We start from the raw sequence: 13,298 nt of genomic DNA on the forward strand, positions 1-13,298 counted from the left end.
CTGAAAAAAAATGTCATTTTGAAGTGTCTTCATCTCTTATTCTGTTCTGTTCCATTCTATTTATATTCACTCAGTCATGACCAACTCTTTGCAACCCCATGGACTGTATGTATCCCACCAGACTCATATGTCCATGGAATTCTCTAGGCAAGAATACTGGAGTGGGTTGCCATTTCCTTTTCTAGGGGATCTTCCTGACCTAGGGATCGAACCTGGCTCTCCTGCACTGTGGGTGAATTCTTTACCATTTTAGCCATCAGAACAACACAACAGTAGTGAAACATTCCTTGATCAGATTGTGACATGCAACGAGAAGTGGATTTTATATGAGAATTGGCAATGACCAGCTCAGTGGTTGGACCATGCAGAAGCTCCAAAACACTTCCTAAAGCCAAACTTACACCAAAAAAATGTCATGGTCACTGTTTGGTGGTCTGCTGATCCACTACAGCTTTCTGAATCCCAGCGAAACCATTGCATCTGAGAAGTATGCTAAGCAAATCAATGAGATGCACTCAAAACTGCAACTCCCTCGGCCGGCATTGGTCGACAGTAAGGGCCCAGTTCACCACGGCAATGCCTGACCACATGTTGCACAATGAACACTTCAAAAGTTAAACAAATTGGGTTGTGAAGTTTTACCTCATCCGCCATATTCACCTGACCTGTTGCCAACTGACTATTGCTTCTTCAAGTGTTTGGACAGCTTTTTTCAAGGAAAACACTTCCACAACCAGCAGGATGCAGAAAATGCTTTCCAAGAGTTCGGTGAACCTCAAAGCATGGATTTTTATGCTACAGGAATAAACAAACTTATTTCTCATTGGCAAAAAATGTGCTGATCGTAATGTTTTCTAAATAAAGATGTGTTTGAGGTTAGTTATAAGGATTTAAAATCCATGGTCCCAAACCACAATTATGTTTGCACCAACTCCTTGGAAGGAAAGTTATGAGCAACCTAGATAGCATATTCAAAAGCAGAGACATTACTTTGCCAACAAAGGTCCATCTAGTCAAGGCTATAGTTTTTCCAGTAGTCATGTATGGATGTGAGAGTTGGACTGTGAAGAAAGCTGAGTGCCAGAGAATTGATGCTTTTGAACTGTGGTGTTGGAGAAGACTCTTGAGAGTCCCTTGGACTGCAAGGAGATCCAACCAGTCCATTCTAAAGGAGATCAGTCCTGGGTGTTCTTTGGAAGGAATGATGCCAAAGCTGAAACTCCAGTACTTTGGCCACCTCATGCAAAGAGTTGACTCATTGGAAAAGGCCCTGATGCTGGGAGGGATTGGGGGCAGGAAGAAAAGGGGACGGCAGAGGATGAGATGGCTGGATGGCATCACCGACTCAATGGACGTGGGTTTGAGTGAACTCTGGGAGTTGGTGATGGACAGGGAGGCTTGGCGTGCTGCAATTCATGGGTTCGCAAAGAGTCGGACACGACTGAGAGACTGACTAAACTGAACTGAATATGACCTTTATGACACTGGCTGTTTCTAATCACCCAGAATCTTCCTTTCCCACACTGAGAATTATAAAATTACCATCTCTACCTTCCAATGTTTAATTTTTGGTGGAGTAGACTTGAGTTTTCAAGATAAAAGTCATGTACATTTATTTATATAATTACTTGATATATCTTTGGTCTTTTGAGATGTTTGAATTATCTTCGTATTAATGACAAATTCCAAGAATGGTGATCTGGTTGAAATCCAAGAGGTATTTGTTTGGGGTTTGTTATGACTGCAGCCCAGGAGACACACGTCCAAGAAGCATTTAAATTGTGCTCTACCAGACTACAACTTGGGGAAATTTATAAATGCAAAAAACTGCAAAGGTACATAAATTTCTTGTGAAGAATTAGAATTGTTTGTGTATTTATGGCTGATACATGTTGATGTATGACAGAAACCAACACAATATTGAAAAGCAGTTATCTTTCGATTAAGAATAAATTAAGAAAAGAATTAGAATTGTAGATGACAAGATGTAAGGATACTTGTCAGCAAGAATTTTGGGGGGGGGGGGGTTCAAAATGGTTACATAGTTGTGAAGGGGGTGGGGAACTTTGAAAATACAAAATTGTAGCAAGCACCTGGTAGCAGATGCTGTTTTGAAATGATTGGTGGAGTCCTTGAGTTTGACATAGTTGGCAATTCAAGTTCTCAGTAATGCAGAAACTTATCTAAACACACCCCTAATGACTGTGTGGCTTCATTATGGATGCCTGAACCACAGTTACTGCATTTTGATTTGTAAATGCTCTTAAATATGTCATCATTACCTATTTTATGTATAGGCAAATGCAATATCAGTAAGTACATTAAAATATTTTAAAATCTTTCAAATTCAAGGATAGAATATTCCAGTGTTGGAATAGTATTACAAAATAAACATTAAAAAATAAAATTAAAAATGCATAAGCAGAGACATTACTTTGCCAACAAAGGTCCATCTAGTCAAAGCTATGGTTTTTCCAGTAGTCGTGTATGGATGTGAGAGTTAGCCTATAAAGAAAGCTGAGTGCCAAAGAATTGATGCTTTTGAACTGTGGTACTGGAGAAGACTCTTGAGAGTTCCTTGGACTGCAAGGAGATCAACCCAGTCAATCCTAAAGGAAATCAGTCCTGAATATTCATTGGAAGGACTGATACTGAAGCTGAAACTCCAGTACTTTGGTCACTTGATGTGAAGAACTGACTCATTGGAAAAGACCCTGATTCTGGGAAAGACTGAAGGCAGGAGGAGAAGGGGAGGACAGAGGATGAGATCGTTGGGTGGCATCACTGACTTGATGGACTTGAGTTTGAGAAAGGTCCAGGAGCTGGGATGGACAGGGAAGTCTGGCGTGCTGTAGTCCATGCGGTCGGAGTCAGACAGGACTGGGAGACTGAACTGAACTGAACTGAAGATAAACTGATTGTCCTCAGTGTGAGATATCTCCAACTGGTCACTGATTTGAATTCACAGTTAGGAGCCCTTTTTTTTCTTTTTTTAAATTAGCCATACCTGGACCCAATCCCAGGGCATCCCAGGTGGTACTAGTGGTAAAGAACTGTTCTGCCCATGCAGGAGACATTAGAGATGTGGATTTGATCCCTGGGTTGGGAAGATCTCCTGGAGGAGGGCCTGGCAACCCACTCCAGTATTCTTGCCTGAAGAATTCCCTGAACAGAGGAGCCTGATGGGTTACAGTCCATAGGTCACAAAGAGTCAGATATGAGTGAACCGACTTGGCATGCACACACGGGCCCAATCCCAGTACAGCTAAACCAGCTAGACTGGAATTTCCAGAGTGATCACTGGACACAGAGAAAACAAGATTAAAGCACAATTTATTTTTATCATTGGGGCAAAGTCTACTCAGAATAGAGTGCAAAGAGGATGTAATTAATTGGTCTTTTTATATCAGGGAGGCCCAAGTTGAATTAGCAGGGACTGTCATAAAAGCTTTAGGTTTCAGGCTCACAGTCGTCTGAGTGAGAAGAGAAGGCGCCAATGGATCTGGCTGTGGTCCTGGTGCTCTGTCTCTCCTGCCTGCTTCTTCTCTCGCTCTGGAAACAGAGCTCTGGGAAGGGGAAGCTCCCCCCAGGCCCCACTCCTCTCCCGATTCTTGGAAATATCTTTCAGCTAGATGTTAAGAATATCAGCAAATCTTTAACCAGTGTAAGTAGATTTTATGCTTCTCCAGGGTCTTGCAAATGGTAAGTAAGTTAAGCCTAATTATGAATCTAATACATATATTTCTATGGGCACACTGTCAAAATATGTAAATGTGAAGCAAATTACTTCCTGTAAATTTTGACACTTTTCTTGCCTTTTCAGGTATATCATTGTCATAAATAGAAGAAAAAGGAATGTGTTTTGCGAGTAGAGAGACACTTAGCTCTTTGTATGGTAAAATGAAAATAATAAAGTATTAAAAGCTGGGAGTGTTGCCTCCCTCCTTTGTTTCACAGCCATTTGCTATGATTTGGGGCTGATTTTTGGCATTTTGTGATTCGAGATTTTCTTCCAGAAGTCATATACTACGTAAGCCGCGTGTTTTGTTCAGAGTCAGGAAAATATAACTTTTTTGCAAAAGGGCATTGTGCCTGATGTAGAGGGATTGACCTGGGATCAAGACAAGCATGAGTGATTGAAAGAAAGAAGTCATCACTCAGGATTCTGCAAGAAGCTGCCGTCTGTACCCTGTGAATGCTGCAGGGTGCAAGATGCTGTTCTTCCATGAGATGCAGTCTCTCCAAGCACTGCCTCTATGATGTTTCCTCTCTTTCTGTATTAGTCATACCAGTGGATCTCAAACGAGGCTGGGAATTACTGGAATTTATTTTTTGAAATGATAAATTTCTAGTATTCATCATAGGGCTATAGAATCAGAATGCTGTGTGAGTGATTCTGAAACAGTCAGTTGGCTGATGGTTTAAAGCTGGGCCTTGAGGACTGCTACATTCCTCTCAAGGATCAGAGGGTGATTATGAAGATCTTCAAACTCGAATCCTCTATATATTAGCCCTTGGATGCTGGAAATATACCAGAATTCCCCTACCTTAGTTTCCTTATTTATAGTGGGGCAAATAAACCTGCTGAAAGTGCTGATTTGAGGATTAATTATAATCTGTGTACCAGTTATTTGGACCATTATCCAGGATCTCAGGTCATCCCTAAGCGGAATCTGTAACATCACCATCATACTTATGAATTGAATTAAGAAATATTTTAAGCTATGTGGCAGAATAAAAACATAATAGTACAATGATAACACATTTTGTATTAGGCACAATATTTATCAAGTATTGACTTCTTTTGCTATTACATGCATTTCCATTCCCAGCTCTCAAAAGTCTACGGACCTGTGTTCACTGTGTATTTTGGAATGAAGCCCACGGTAGTTTTGCATGGATATGAAGCAGTGAAGGAGGCTCTGATTGATTTGGGAGAGGAGTTTTCTGGAAGAGGCAGTTTCCCAGTGATTCAAAGAACTGTTAAGGGATATGGTAGGTGTGTATTTGCACATGTTCAGCTTTAATAATGGGTAGGGGTGGTCAGGGTGAAAAACGGGAATTTCAGGAGCCCCCCAGCAGAGCTTGTTTGTCTCAAGTCCCAAGTGTCAGTTCACTCCTCCTTCCTTAGGACCTCCCTCCTATTCTGTTTCCCCTCCCATCAGGAATCGTATTCAGCAACGGGAAAACATGGAAGGAGACCCGGCGCTTCTCGCTCATGACGCTGCGGAATTTCGGGATGGGGAAGAGGAGCATCGAGGACCGTGTTCAAGAGGAAGCGCGCTGCCTAGTGGAGGAGCTGCGGAAAACCAACGGTGGGTGATTCTGTGCTCTGTAACTCTGACCTTAGCAGTCTTCTCTCTCTCTCCGGTGATGTCCTTGGCAACATTTCGGGGCAGCCACATCTTTCCTATGGGTGGTGGTTGTCAGTCTTCAGATGAAGAGGGGAGGGTGTGAAGCACAGACAGCCGGGGGGCTTATGTGTGTCTGTGATTGTCATGTGTGTCATAGGATTGTCCCATGATGGTACACACAGTGTGGGTATAAATGTGCTTTAATAATGCTCTATCCTGAGGTTTGTGTTCAGTTCAGAAACCACAAAGTATAGTTTTGAGTCTTTTCCTGAAAAAAAGAACAATGTCTTTCCTGTAGCATTAAAGTGGGTTTTCTATTCCAGAGCGTTTTACCAGGGAATACTTGTTAATTGGACAGGGTGAGAATAACACTTATGGGGGTGTCATACTTACGGTGAGAATGACACTCATGAAACAGTGACATTTATGTTCATTTAATTGGACAATTTTTATACGTACAGCCTCACAGACATGTCTGAGAGTCACTTCAGGGCCCAAGGCTACAATTCTAGCAAATAGTAATGACATTTAGGGATTTTAATCGTTTAGGTATGTCTTAATGCAGTTCTCAATTATGACTTCATTTAAATGTAACACTTAAAAAAAAATAACTTTACTGTGTATTTGCCTTTACCATGTATGTGAGCTTTCTCCATTGTAATATTCCCATTTCTAGTTGTGGCTTTTTCTTTTCTCTTAGAGAAGTCTCTTTACTATTTCCTGTAAAACTGATTTGGTGATGCTGAAGTCTTTTAGCTCTTGCTTGTCTGTAAAATTTGTTTCTTTATCGAATCTGATTGAGAAACTTGTGAGTAGAGCATTCTTTTTTTTTTTTTAATTTTAATTTTTTTTTTTTTTTTTTTTACTTTATTTTACTTTACAATACTGTATTGGTTTTGCCATACATTGACATGACTCCACCACGGGTGTACATGCGTTCCCAAACATGAACCCCCCTCCCACCTCCCTCCACATAACATCTCTCTGGGTCATCACCGGGCACCAGCCCCAAGCATGCTGTATCCTGCGTTGGACATAGACTGGCAATTCTATTGTTACATGATAGTATACATGTTTCAATGCCATTCTCCCAAATCATCCCACCCTCTCCCTCTCCCTCTGAGTCCAAAAGTCCGTTATACACATCTGTGTCTTTTTTGCTGTCTTCATACAGGGTCATCATTGCCATCTTTCTAAATTCCATATATGTGTTAGTATACTGTATTGGTATTTTTCTTTCTGGCTTACTTCACTCTGTATAATCAGCTCCAGTTTCATCCATCTCATCAGAACTGATTCAAATGTATTCTTTTTAACAGCTGAGTAATACTCCATTGTGTATATGTACCACTGCTTTCTTATCCATTCATCTGCTGATGGACATCTAGGTTGTTTCCATGTCCTGGCTATTATAAACAGTGCTGCGATGAACATTGGGGTACATGTGTCTCTTTCAATTCTGGTTTCCTCGGTGTGTATGCCCAGCAGTGGGATTGCTGGGTCATAAGGTAGTTCTATTTGCAATTTTTTAAGGAATCTCCACACTGTTCTCCAAAGTGGCTGTACTAGTTTGCATTCCCACCAACAGTGTAGGAGGGTTCCCTTTTCTCCACACCCTCTCCAGCATTTATTGCTTGCAGATTTTTGGATCGCAGCCATTCTGACTGGTGTGAAGTAGTACCTCATTGTGGTTTTGATTTGCATTTCTCTAATAATGAGTGATGTTGAGCATCTTTTCATGTGTTTGTTAGCCATCCGTATGTCTTCTTTGGAGAAATGTCTATTTAGTTCTTTGGCCCATTTTTTGATTGGGTCGTTTATTTTTCTGGAATTGAGCTGCATAAGTTGCTTGTATATTTTTGAGATTAGTTGTTTGTCAGTTGCTTCATTTGCTATTATTTTCTCCCATTCTGAAGGCTGTCTTTTCACCTTGCTTATAGTTTCCTTTGTTGTGCAGAAGCTTTTAATTTTAATTAGATCCCATTTGTTCTAGTTCTGTGAAAAATATGGCTGGTAGCTTGATAGGGATTGCATTGAATCTGTAGATTGCTTTGGTTAGTATACTCATTTTCACTATATTGATTCTTCCAATCCATGAACATGGTGTATTTCTCCATCTATCAGTGTCCTCTTTGATTTCTTTCATCAGTGTTTTATAGTTTTCTATATATAGGTCTTTAGTTTCTTTAGGTAGATATATTCCTAAGTATTTTATTCTTTTCGTTGCAATGGTGAATGGAATTGTTTCCTTAATTTCTTTTTCTACTTTCTCATTATTAGTGTATAGGAATGCGAGGGATTTCTGTGTGTTGATTTTATATCCTGCAACTTTACTATATTCATTGATTAGCTCTAGTAATTTTCTGGTGGAGTCTTTAGGGTTTTCTATGTAGAGGATCATGTCATCTGCAAACAGTGAAAGTTTTATTTCTTCTTTTCCAATTTGGATTCCTTTTATTTCTTTTTCTGCTCTGATTGCTGTGGCCAAAGCTTCCAGAACTATGTTGAATAGTAGCGGTGTGAGTAGAGCATTCTTGATTGTTGATTTTTTTCTTTCAATCCCTTAAATTTTTTTTTTTTTAAATTATGTCATGCCACTTTCTTCTGGCCTGCAGAATTTCTGTTGAAAAGTCAGCTGATTGTGTAATGGGAGCTTCCTTAATTTTAACTTGTTAAATTTCCTTTGCAGCTTTTAATCTCTCTTTAACTGTTTGACATTTTAATTACAATGCATCTCGGTTTGTTGCTTTTTGGGTAGACCTATTCAGGACTCTGTGTTTCCTGGACTTGACTGTCTGTTACTGATCCCAGGTTAGGGAAGTTTTTAGCTATTTTGTCTTCAGATGTGTTCTCTGACCCTTTATCTTTCTCTTCTTCTCCTGGAACCTCTATAATGTGAGTGTATGATTGCTGGTGTCAGAGTCTCTTAAACTGCCCTCATTTCTTTTCATCCTTTTTTCTGTTCCTTGTCAGTGATTTCTGCTACTCTTTCACCTCAGTGATCCATTCCTCCATTTCGTTTAGTCTATTCTTCATTCCTTCTAGTGTATTTTTCATGTCAGTTATTATATTCTTCATCTCTGTTTGGTTGTTCTTTATATTTTTCAATTCTTTCTTAAAACCTACTAACTTCTTGCTTAGTGTATCCATTCTTCTCCAAAGTTATTTGATCATCTTTTTTTTTTTTTTTTCCATTTGAGTCATGTGGCATGTGGGATCTTAGTTCCCTGACCAGGGATCAAACCTGTACCTTCTACAGTGGAAACACAGTTTCTTAACCACTGGATCACCAGAGAATCCCTGATCATCTTATTGATCATTACCCTGAACTCTTTCTTGAGTAGATTATATATCTCCACTTCACTTTGGAACATGTTCTTCTCTTGCCCCATTTTTTCTCCCTAACTTGCTATTTTTATTTCTGTATATCTGGTAGGTTGGTTATAATTCCTGACCTTGGAGAAATAATGTTTTTTAGGATACGTCCAATGTGTCCCAACAACACACTGCCCACTCATCATTAGAGCTATATTGATCAGGATTTCCCCCATGTGGACTGTGTTTGTCTTTCTGCTGTGGGCTGACTACTGTAGGCACCTTGGTAGTCTTGGTTGACCTCGGTCAGATTGGTTGACTGTTCCTGCCTTGTACAGAGGCTGCCAGTTGCTGGTTGGCTGTGCTGTCCCAAGAAGTGGCTGATTGTGGAACCCTGGGGCATTCCAGAGGTAGTGCTGGTTCACTAGTGGGTGAGTCAGGGTTCACGAGATCCAAGGATTGGTGCCTGACCACTGGAAGGTAAAGCCAGGTGCTGGGTCACATGCTGGCCCAGGCGAGCAGAGCCAGATTCTGGAAACTGCCTAAGGGGCCCAAGGATCCCAGAGTTGGTATGGGACCACTGGTTGATGCGACTGGTTCCTGACACAGCAGGCTGTGGGTTCTGGGGGAATTCAGAAGCTTGTGTTGGCCTGCTGGTTGTTGAGGCTGGGGCAACAGGAAAGGTGCTGGCCTTTTAGAATTGGGTGGGTTGGGTCCACAATCTACAGTGCTCTCGGGCTGGTGTCTGTCCACCAGTGGGTGAGGCTGGTGCTGAGCCTAGGCGGGTCTGAAGTCCAGCAGGTTGGCACTGGCCTGATGATAACTGGGCTGGTTCATAGACTGTAGGCCTGTGGGAGTCCTGTGACTGGTGTCCACTCACGTTGCAAAAGGCTGGTAACAAGGCTAGGGCAAGCCTACTGGTTGGCAGAGCCAGGGCCTAGCTGGTGCTATTGTATGTATGTGTAGTCAGTTGTGTCCAACTCTTTGCAATCCCATAGACTGTAGCCCACCAGGCTCCTCCATCCATGGAATTTTCTAGGCAAGAATACTGAAGTGGGTTGCCATTTCCTTCTGCAGGGAATCTTCCTGACCCAGGGATCAAACCTGTGTCTCTTGCATCACCTGCATTGGCGGGTTCCTTACCAGCTAAGCCACCATTAACCTACTGGTATGTGGACTGGGTCTGTATGCTGTGGGGCTGTCATTGTCCTGGGGCTCTTATCCACATGCTAATGATGAGGCTTGTCTGACAAGAGCAGGCTTGCTGGTGGGTAGGGCTGGGGATTCTGGCACTGGTGCCTGACCAGTGGTGTTTGAGCTGAGTCCTTTGCTCTCTGATTGTAGGGCCCTGGGATTCCTGGGTTTGGTGCTTGTGCAGTGCTGTTTAGAGCTGAGTCCTGGTCCTCTGGTGGACAGGGCTGTGTACAGGGGTGGTTGTGAGGTCAGAGAATCTTAAGGCAGCCACTCTGCTGGTGGGTAGCTGCTTAGCCTTGGGCAAGTCCTGGTGCCTACAGGCTCTTGGGAGGTAGGAGGGGGCTGGGTCATGATGCTAAGCCAGAGGGAAGATTCCAAAATGGCACTTGCCAGCACCAGTGTCCATGTGGCAGAACAAACTCCCCAAAATGGCTCCTGCCAGTATTTATGGTCCCAGGGTGAGCCCCAGGTGCCTCTGACCTCTCTGGGAGGCTCTTCGAGATCAGCAGGTAGGTCTGACCCAGGCTTCTTTCAAATGAATGCTTCTATGCTGGGTACAGAGCATGTGAGATTTTGTATGTCCTCTTCATGAGTGGAGTTTCTATTTCCTCAGCCCCCTGGGGCAGCTGAAAGTAAGCCCCGCTGACCTTCAAAGCCAAACATTCTGGGGATTCATCTTCCTGTTGCAGGACCATCAGGCTGGGGAGCCCAGTGTGGGGCTCAGAAAACTCACTCCTTGAGGCAGTCTCTGCAATTGTAATTTTTCTTGCCTTTGTGCTTTGCTTATGTGGGAGTGTGGTACTTCACTTCACCCCTCCTACTCATCTCCTTGTGGTTTCTTCTTTATATCTTTATTTGTTGAAGATCTTTTCTGGTGGGTTCTGGTTTTTTTCATCGATGAAACCAGAAAAAAACCTTTCTTCTGTATATTGTTATAGTTTGGGGATGCCCATGAGAGGAGGTGAGGATCTTCCTGCTCTGCCATCTTTGCCAATCTCCTCCCACATTACTTTATCTGTAATTGTTGATGGACCTTTAGAATGTTTCAGGGGAGTGCAGCTATCTCTTTAAGATCCTGATTCAGCTATTTTGTGTGAAAACTCAAAAGTGGGATTGCTGGGTAATATGGTAAATTTCTTTTTATTGTTTGAGGAATGGCCATACTGTTTTTCATAGTAAATCATGGATATTCTATCAAGTATACATAGGGTTCAATTTCTCAACTCCCTCATCAACACTTGTTATTTTCTTCCTCTCTCTCTCCTTCCCTCCCTCCTTCCTCCCTTTCTTTCTTTCTTTTTTGATAATGGCCAGATTGTGAGGTGCTACCTCTTGCTTTTGCTTTTCATTTTCTAATGTGTAGTTTAAACTCAGACAGTTCTGGGTTTTTTCTTTTTTGTAATGCAAATACCTGATGTCAGCTGTGATTGCCAAGGCATCTGTTTCCAAACAGCATCCGTTTCAAAGGTGGTTATCTGAAATAAACACAAGCTAGCCAGGAGACTAAGGAGCTCTTCCCACTGAGCCTCCTTTGTTCTTGGATGATTTCAATGACAAGCGTTTGGCTACTTGTTTTTCTCACTTTCAGTGCTTTGTATTTCCACTTTCTATGTTCTAAATTCACCCATAATGAGCCCTCGAAACCCTGTGCCCTGAACTTTACCCCAGTGAGAGCAGAACTCTGGGCCACTGTGTGAGCTGTCACTCTCTGTCACTCCACTCACAACCTCACAGTGTGTTCCCACGTGTGTTGGCAATATCCAGGTCTTGTTGGTAATAAAGTCCTATGTTTCAAAGTTTCCTGATGACTTTTGCTGAAGGACTTCTTGCAGTCATAAAAAGAATCACAAGGTCTAGTTCATCTATACCTTTGGTTATTGATAGGCTGAGACCAGCACAAAACATGATGATTAACTTAATATTTCCATGTGATTTTCTGTTGCTGCTCAGTGTTCTGTTGTTTTAACTTTATGAACCCTTTTTAGCATTTCTTCTAAGACATGTCTTTGTTGTTGTTGTTATTTAGTTGCTAAGTCATGTCCAGCTCTTTTGAGACCCCATGGACTATAGCCCACCAGGCTCCTCTTCCATGGGATTTCCCAGGCAAGAATACTGGAGTGGATGGCCATTTCCTTCTCCAGGGGATCTTCCCAAAGCAGGGATTGAACATGCATCTCATGCATTGGCAGGCGGGTTCTTTATCCCTGAGACACCAGGGAAACCCTGTCATGTCTAGTGTGGATTAACTCCCTCAGCTTTTGTTTATTTGAGAAAGTGATTATTTGTCTTTTATTTTTGAAAAATTGTCTTGTCAGATAGAGTATTTCGGTTGATAGCTTTTTTCTTTCCACGTTTTGAGTATATCATCCCATTGCTTTCTGGCCTGCAATGTTTTTGCTTAGAAATCGATTGTTAGTATTATGATGGTTCTACTGTATCTGACATATCACTTGTCTTGCTGCTATCAAAATTCTCTCCTTGTCTCTGATTTTGACAATTTGAGTATAATGTATCTCAGTGTGAATTACTTTTGTTCATCCTAGTTAAAATGTATTGGCCTTCTAGAATCTGTGTCAGTTTTTCACTCAGATGTAGGAAGTTTTTGCCATTATTTCTTCAAATAAGCTTTCTCTCTCTCTTTTCCAATAATGTGTATATGGATCCCCTTGTTGATGTCCCATAAGTCCCTTGTATTTTCTTTACTCTTTTAAATATTTTTTTTTCCTTTTGTTCTTCTGACTAATAGCAAATGACCCACCTTTGAGCAAAAATTTTATGTGACTTATTGTATTCTTCAACTTGACAGATTTCAGTTGTTTTTAAGAAATATATTCTGTTTCTTGATATTCTCATTTGTTCATGCATCATTTCCTTGAGTTTGTGGAACATCTGTGTCACTTTTTTTTTGGCCTCACTGTGAGGCATGTGAGATCTTAGTTCCCAGACCAGGGATCAAACCAGTGACCTTGCATTGGAAGCACAACATCTTAACTACTGGACCACTAGGAAAGTCCCTGCATCACTTTCTGATAAAAACTTTGTTTAGATAAATGATATTACTCCATTCCTTTAGGATCAGTTTCTGGGATTTATTTTGTACATTGTTTGAGCCATTTTTCCTGCTTCTTTGTGTGTTACATGACTTTATGTTTAGATGCATTAACTTGAAAAAATAGCTACCTCTTCCAGATTTTATGGACCAGCTTTATATAGAGCAAAAACACTTAGCAAGCATCTTGGCTGGAGATTCTGGGGCCTTCTGAAACCTGTTTCTTTTGGTGGCCGCAACTACTGTGGGCTTGTGTGTAGAATTTCATGACTAGGAAAGCTTGCCAAGCTCATTCTCAGGAGCTAGTCCTCTCTTGCCCTCTTTGTTATCTGTTTGCACACTGAAAGTTCTGTGGTTCAACAGAAGCAAGCTCTTCCACCCTCCCT

The 13,298-nt window shown here is 41.6% G+C and overlaps 1 protein-coding gene across 1 annotated transcript in view; it reads left to right on the forward strand.

The window, feature by feature from the left end:
• The first annotated feature begins 3,496 nt into the window (after positions 1-3,496).
• LOC128067935 (cytochrome P450 2C19-like) overlaps positions 3,497-13,298 on the forward strand; it is a 35,837-nt gene continuing 26,035 nt past the window's right edge. The window contains exons 1-3 of the mRNA XM_052661066.1: positions 3,497-3,664; positions 4,833-4,995; positions 5,166-5,315. Coding sequence (XP_052517026.1) covers positions 3,497-3,664; positions 4,833-4,995; positions 5,166-5,315 — 481 coding nt within the window. The remainder of the gene's footprint in view (positions 3,665-4,832; positions 4,996-5,165; positions 5,316-13,298) is intronic.

The sequence above is a fragment of the Budorcas taxicolor genome, chromosome 23 (assembly GCF_023091745.1).
Source record: "Budorcas taxicolor isolate Tak-1 chromosome 23, Takin1.1, whole genome shotgun sequence".
NCBI classification, from domain to species: domain Eukaryota; kingdom Metazoa; phylum Chordata; class Mammalia; order Artiodactyla; family Bovidae; genus Budorcas; species Budorcas taxicolor.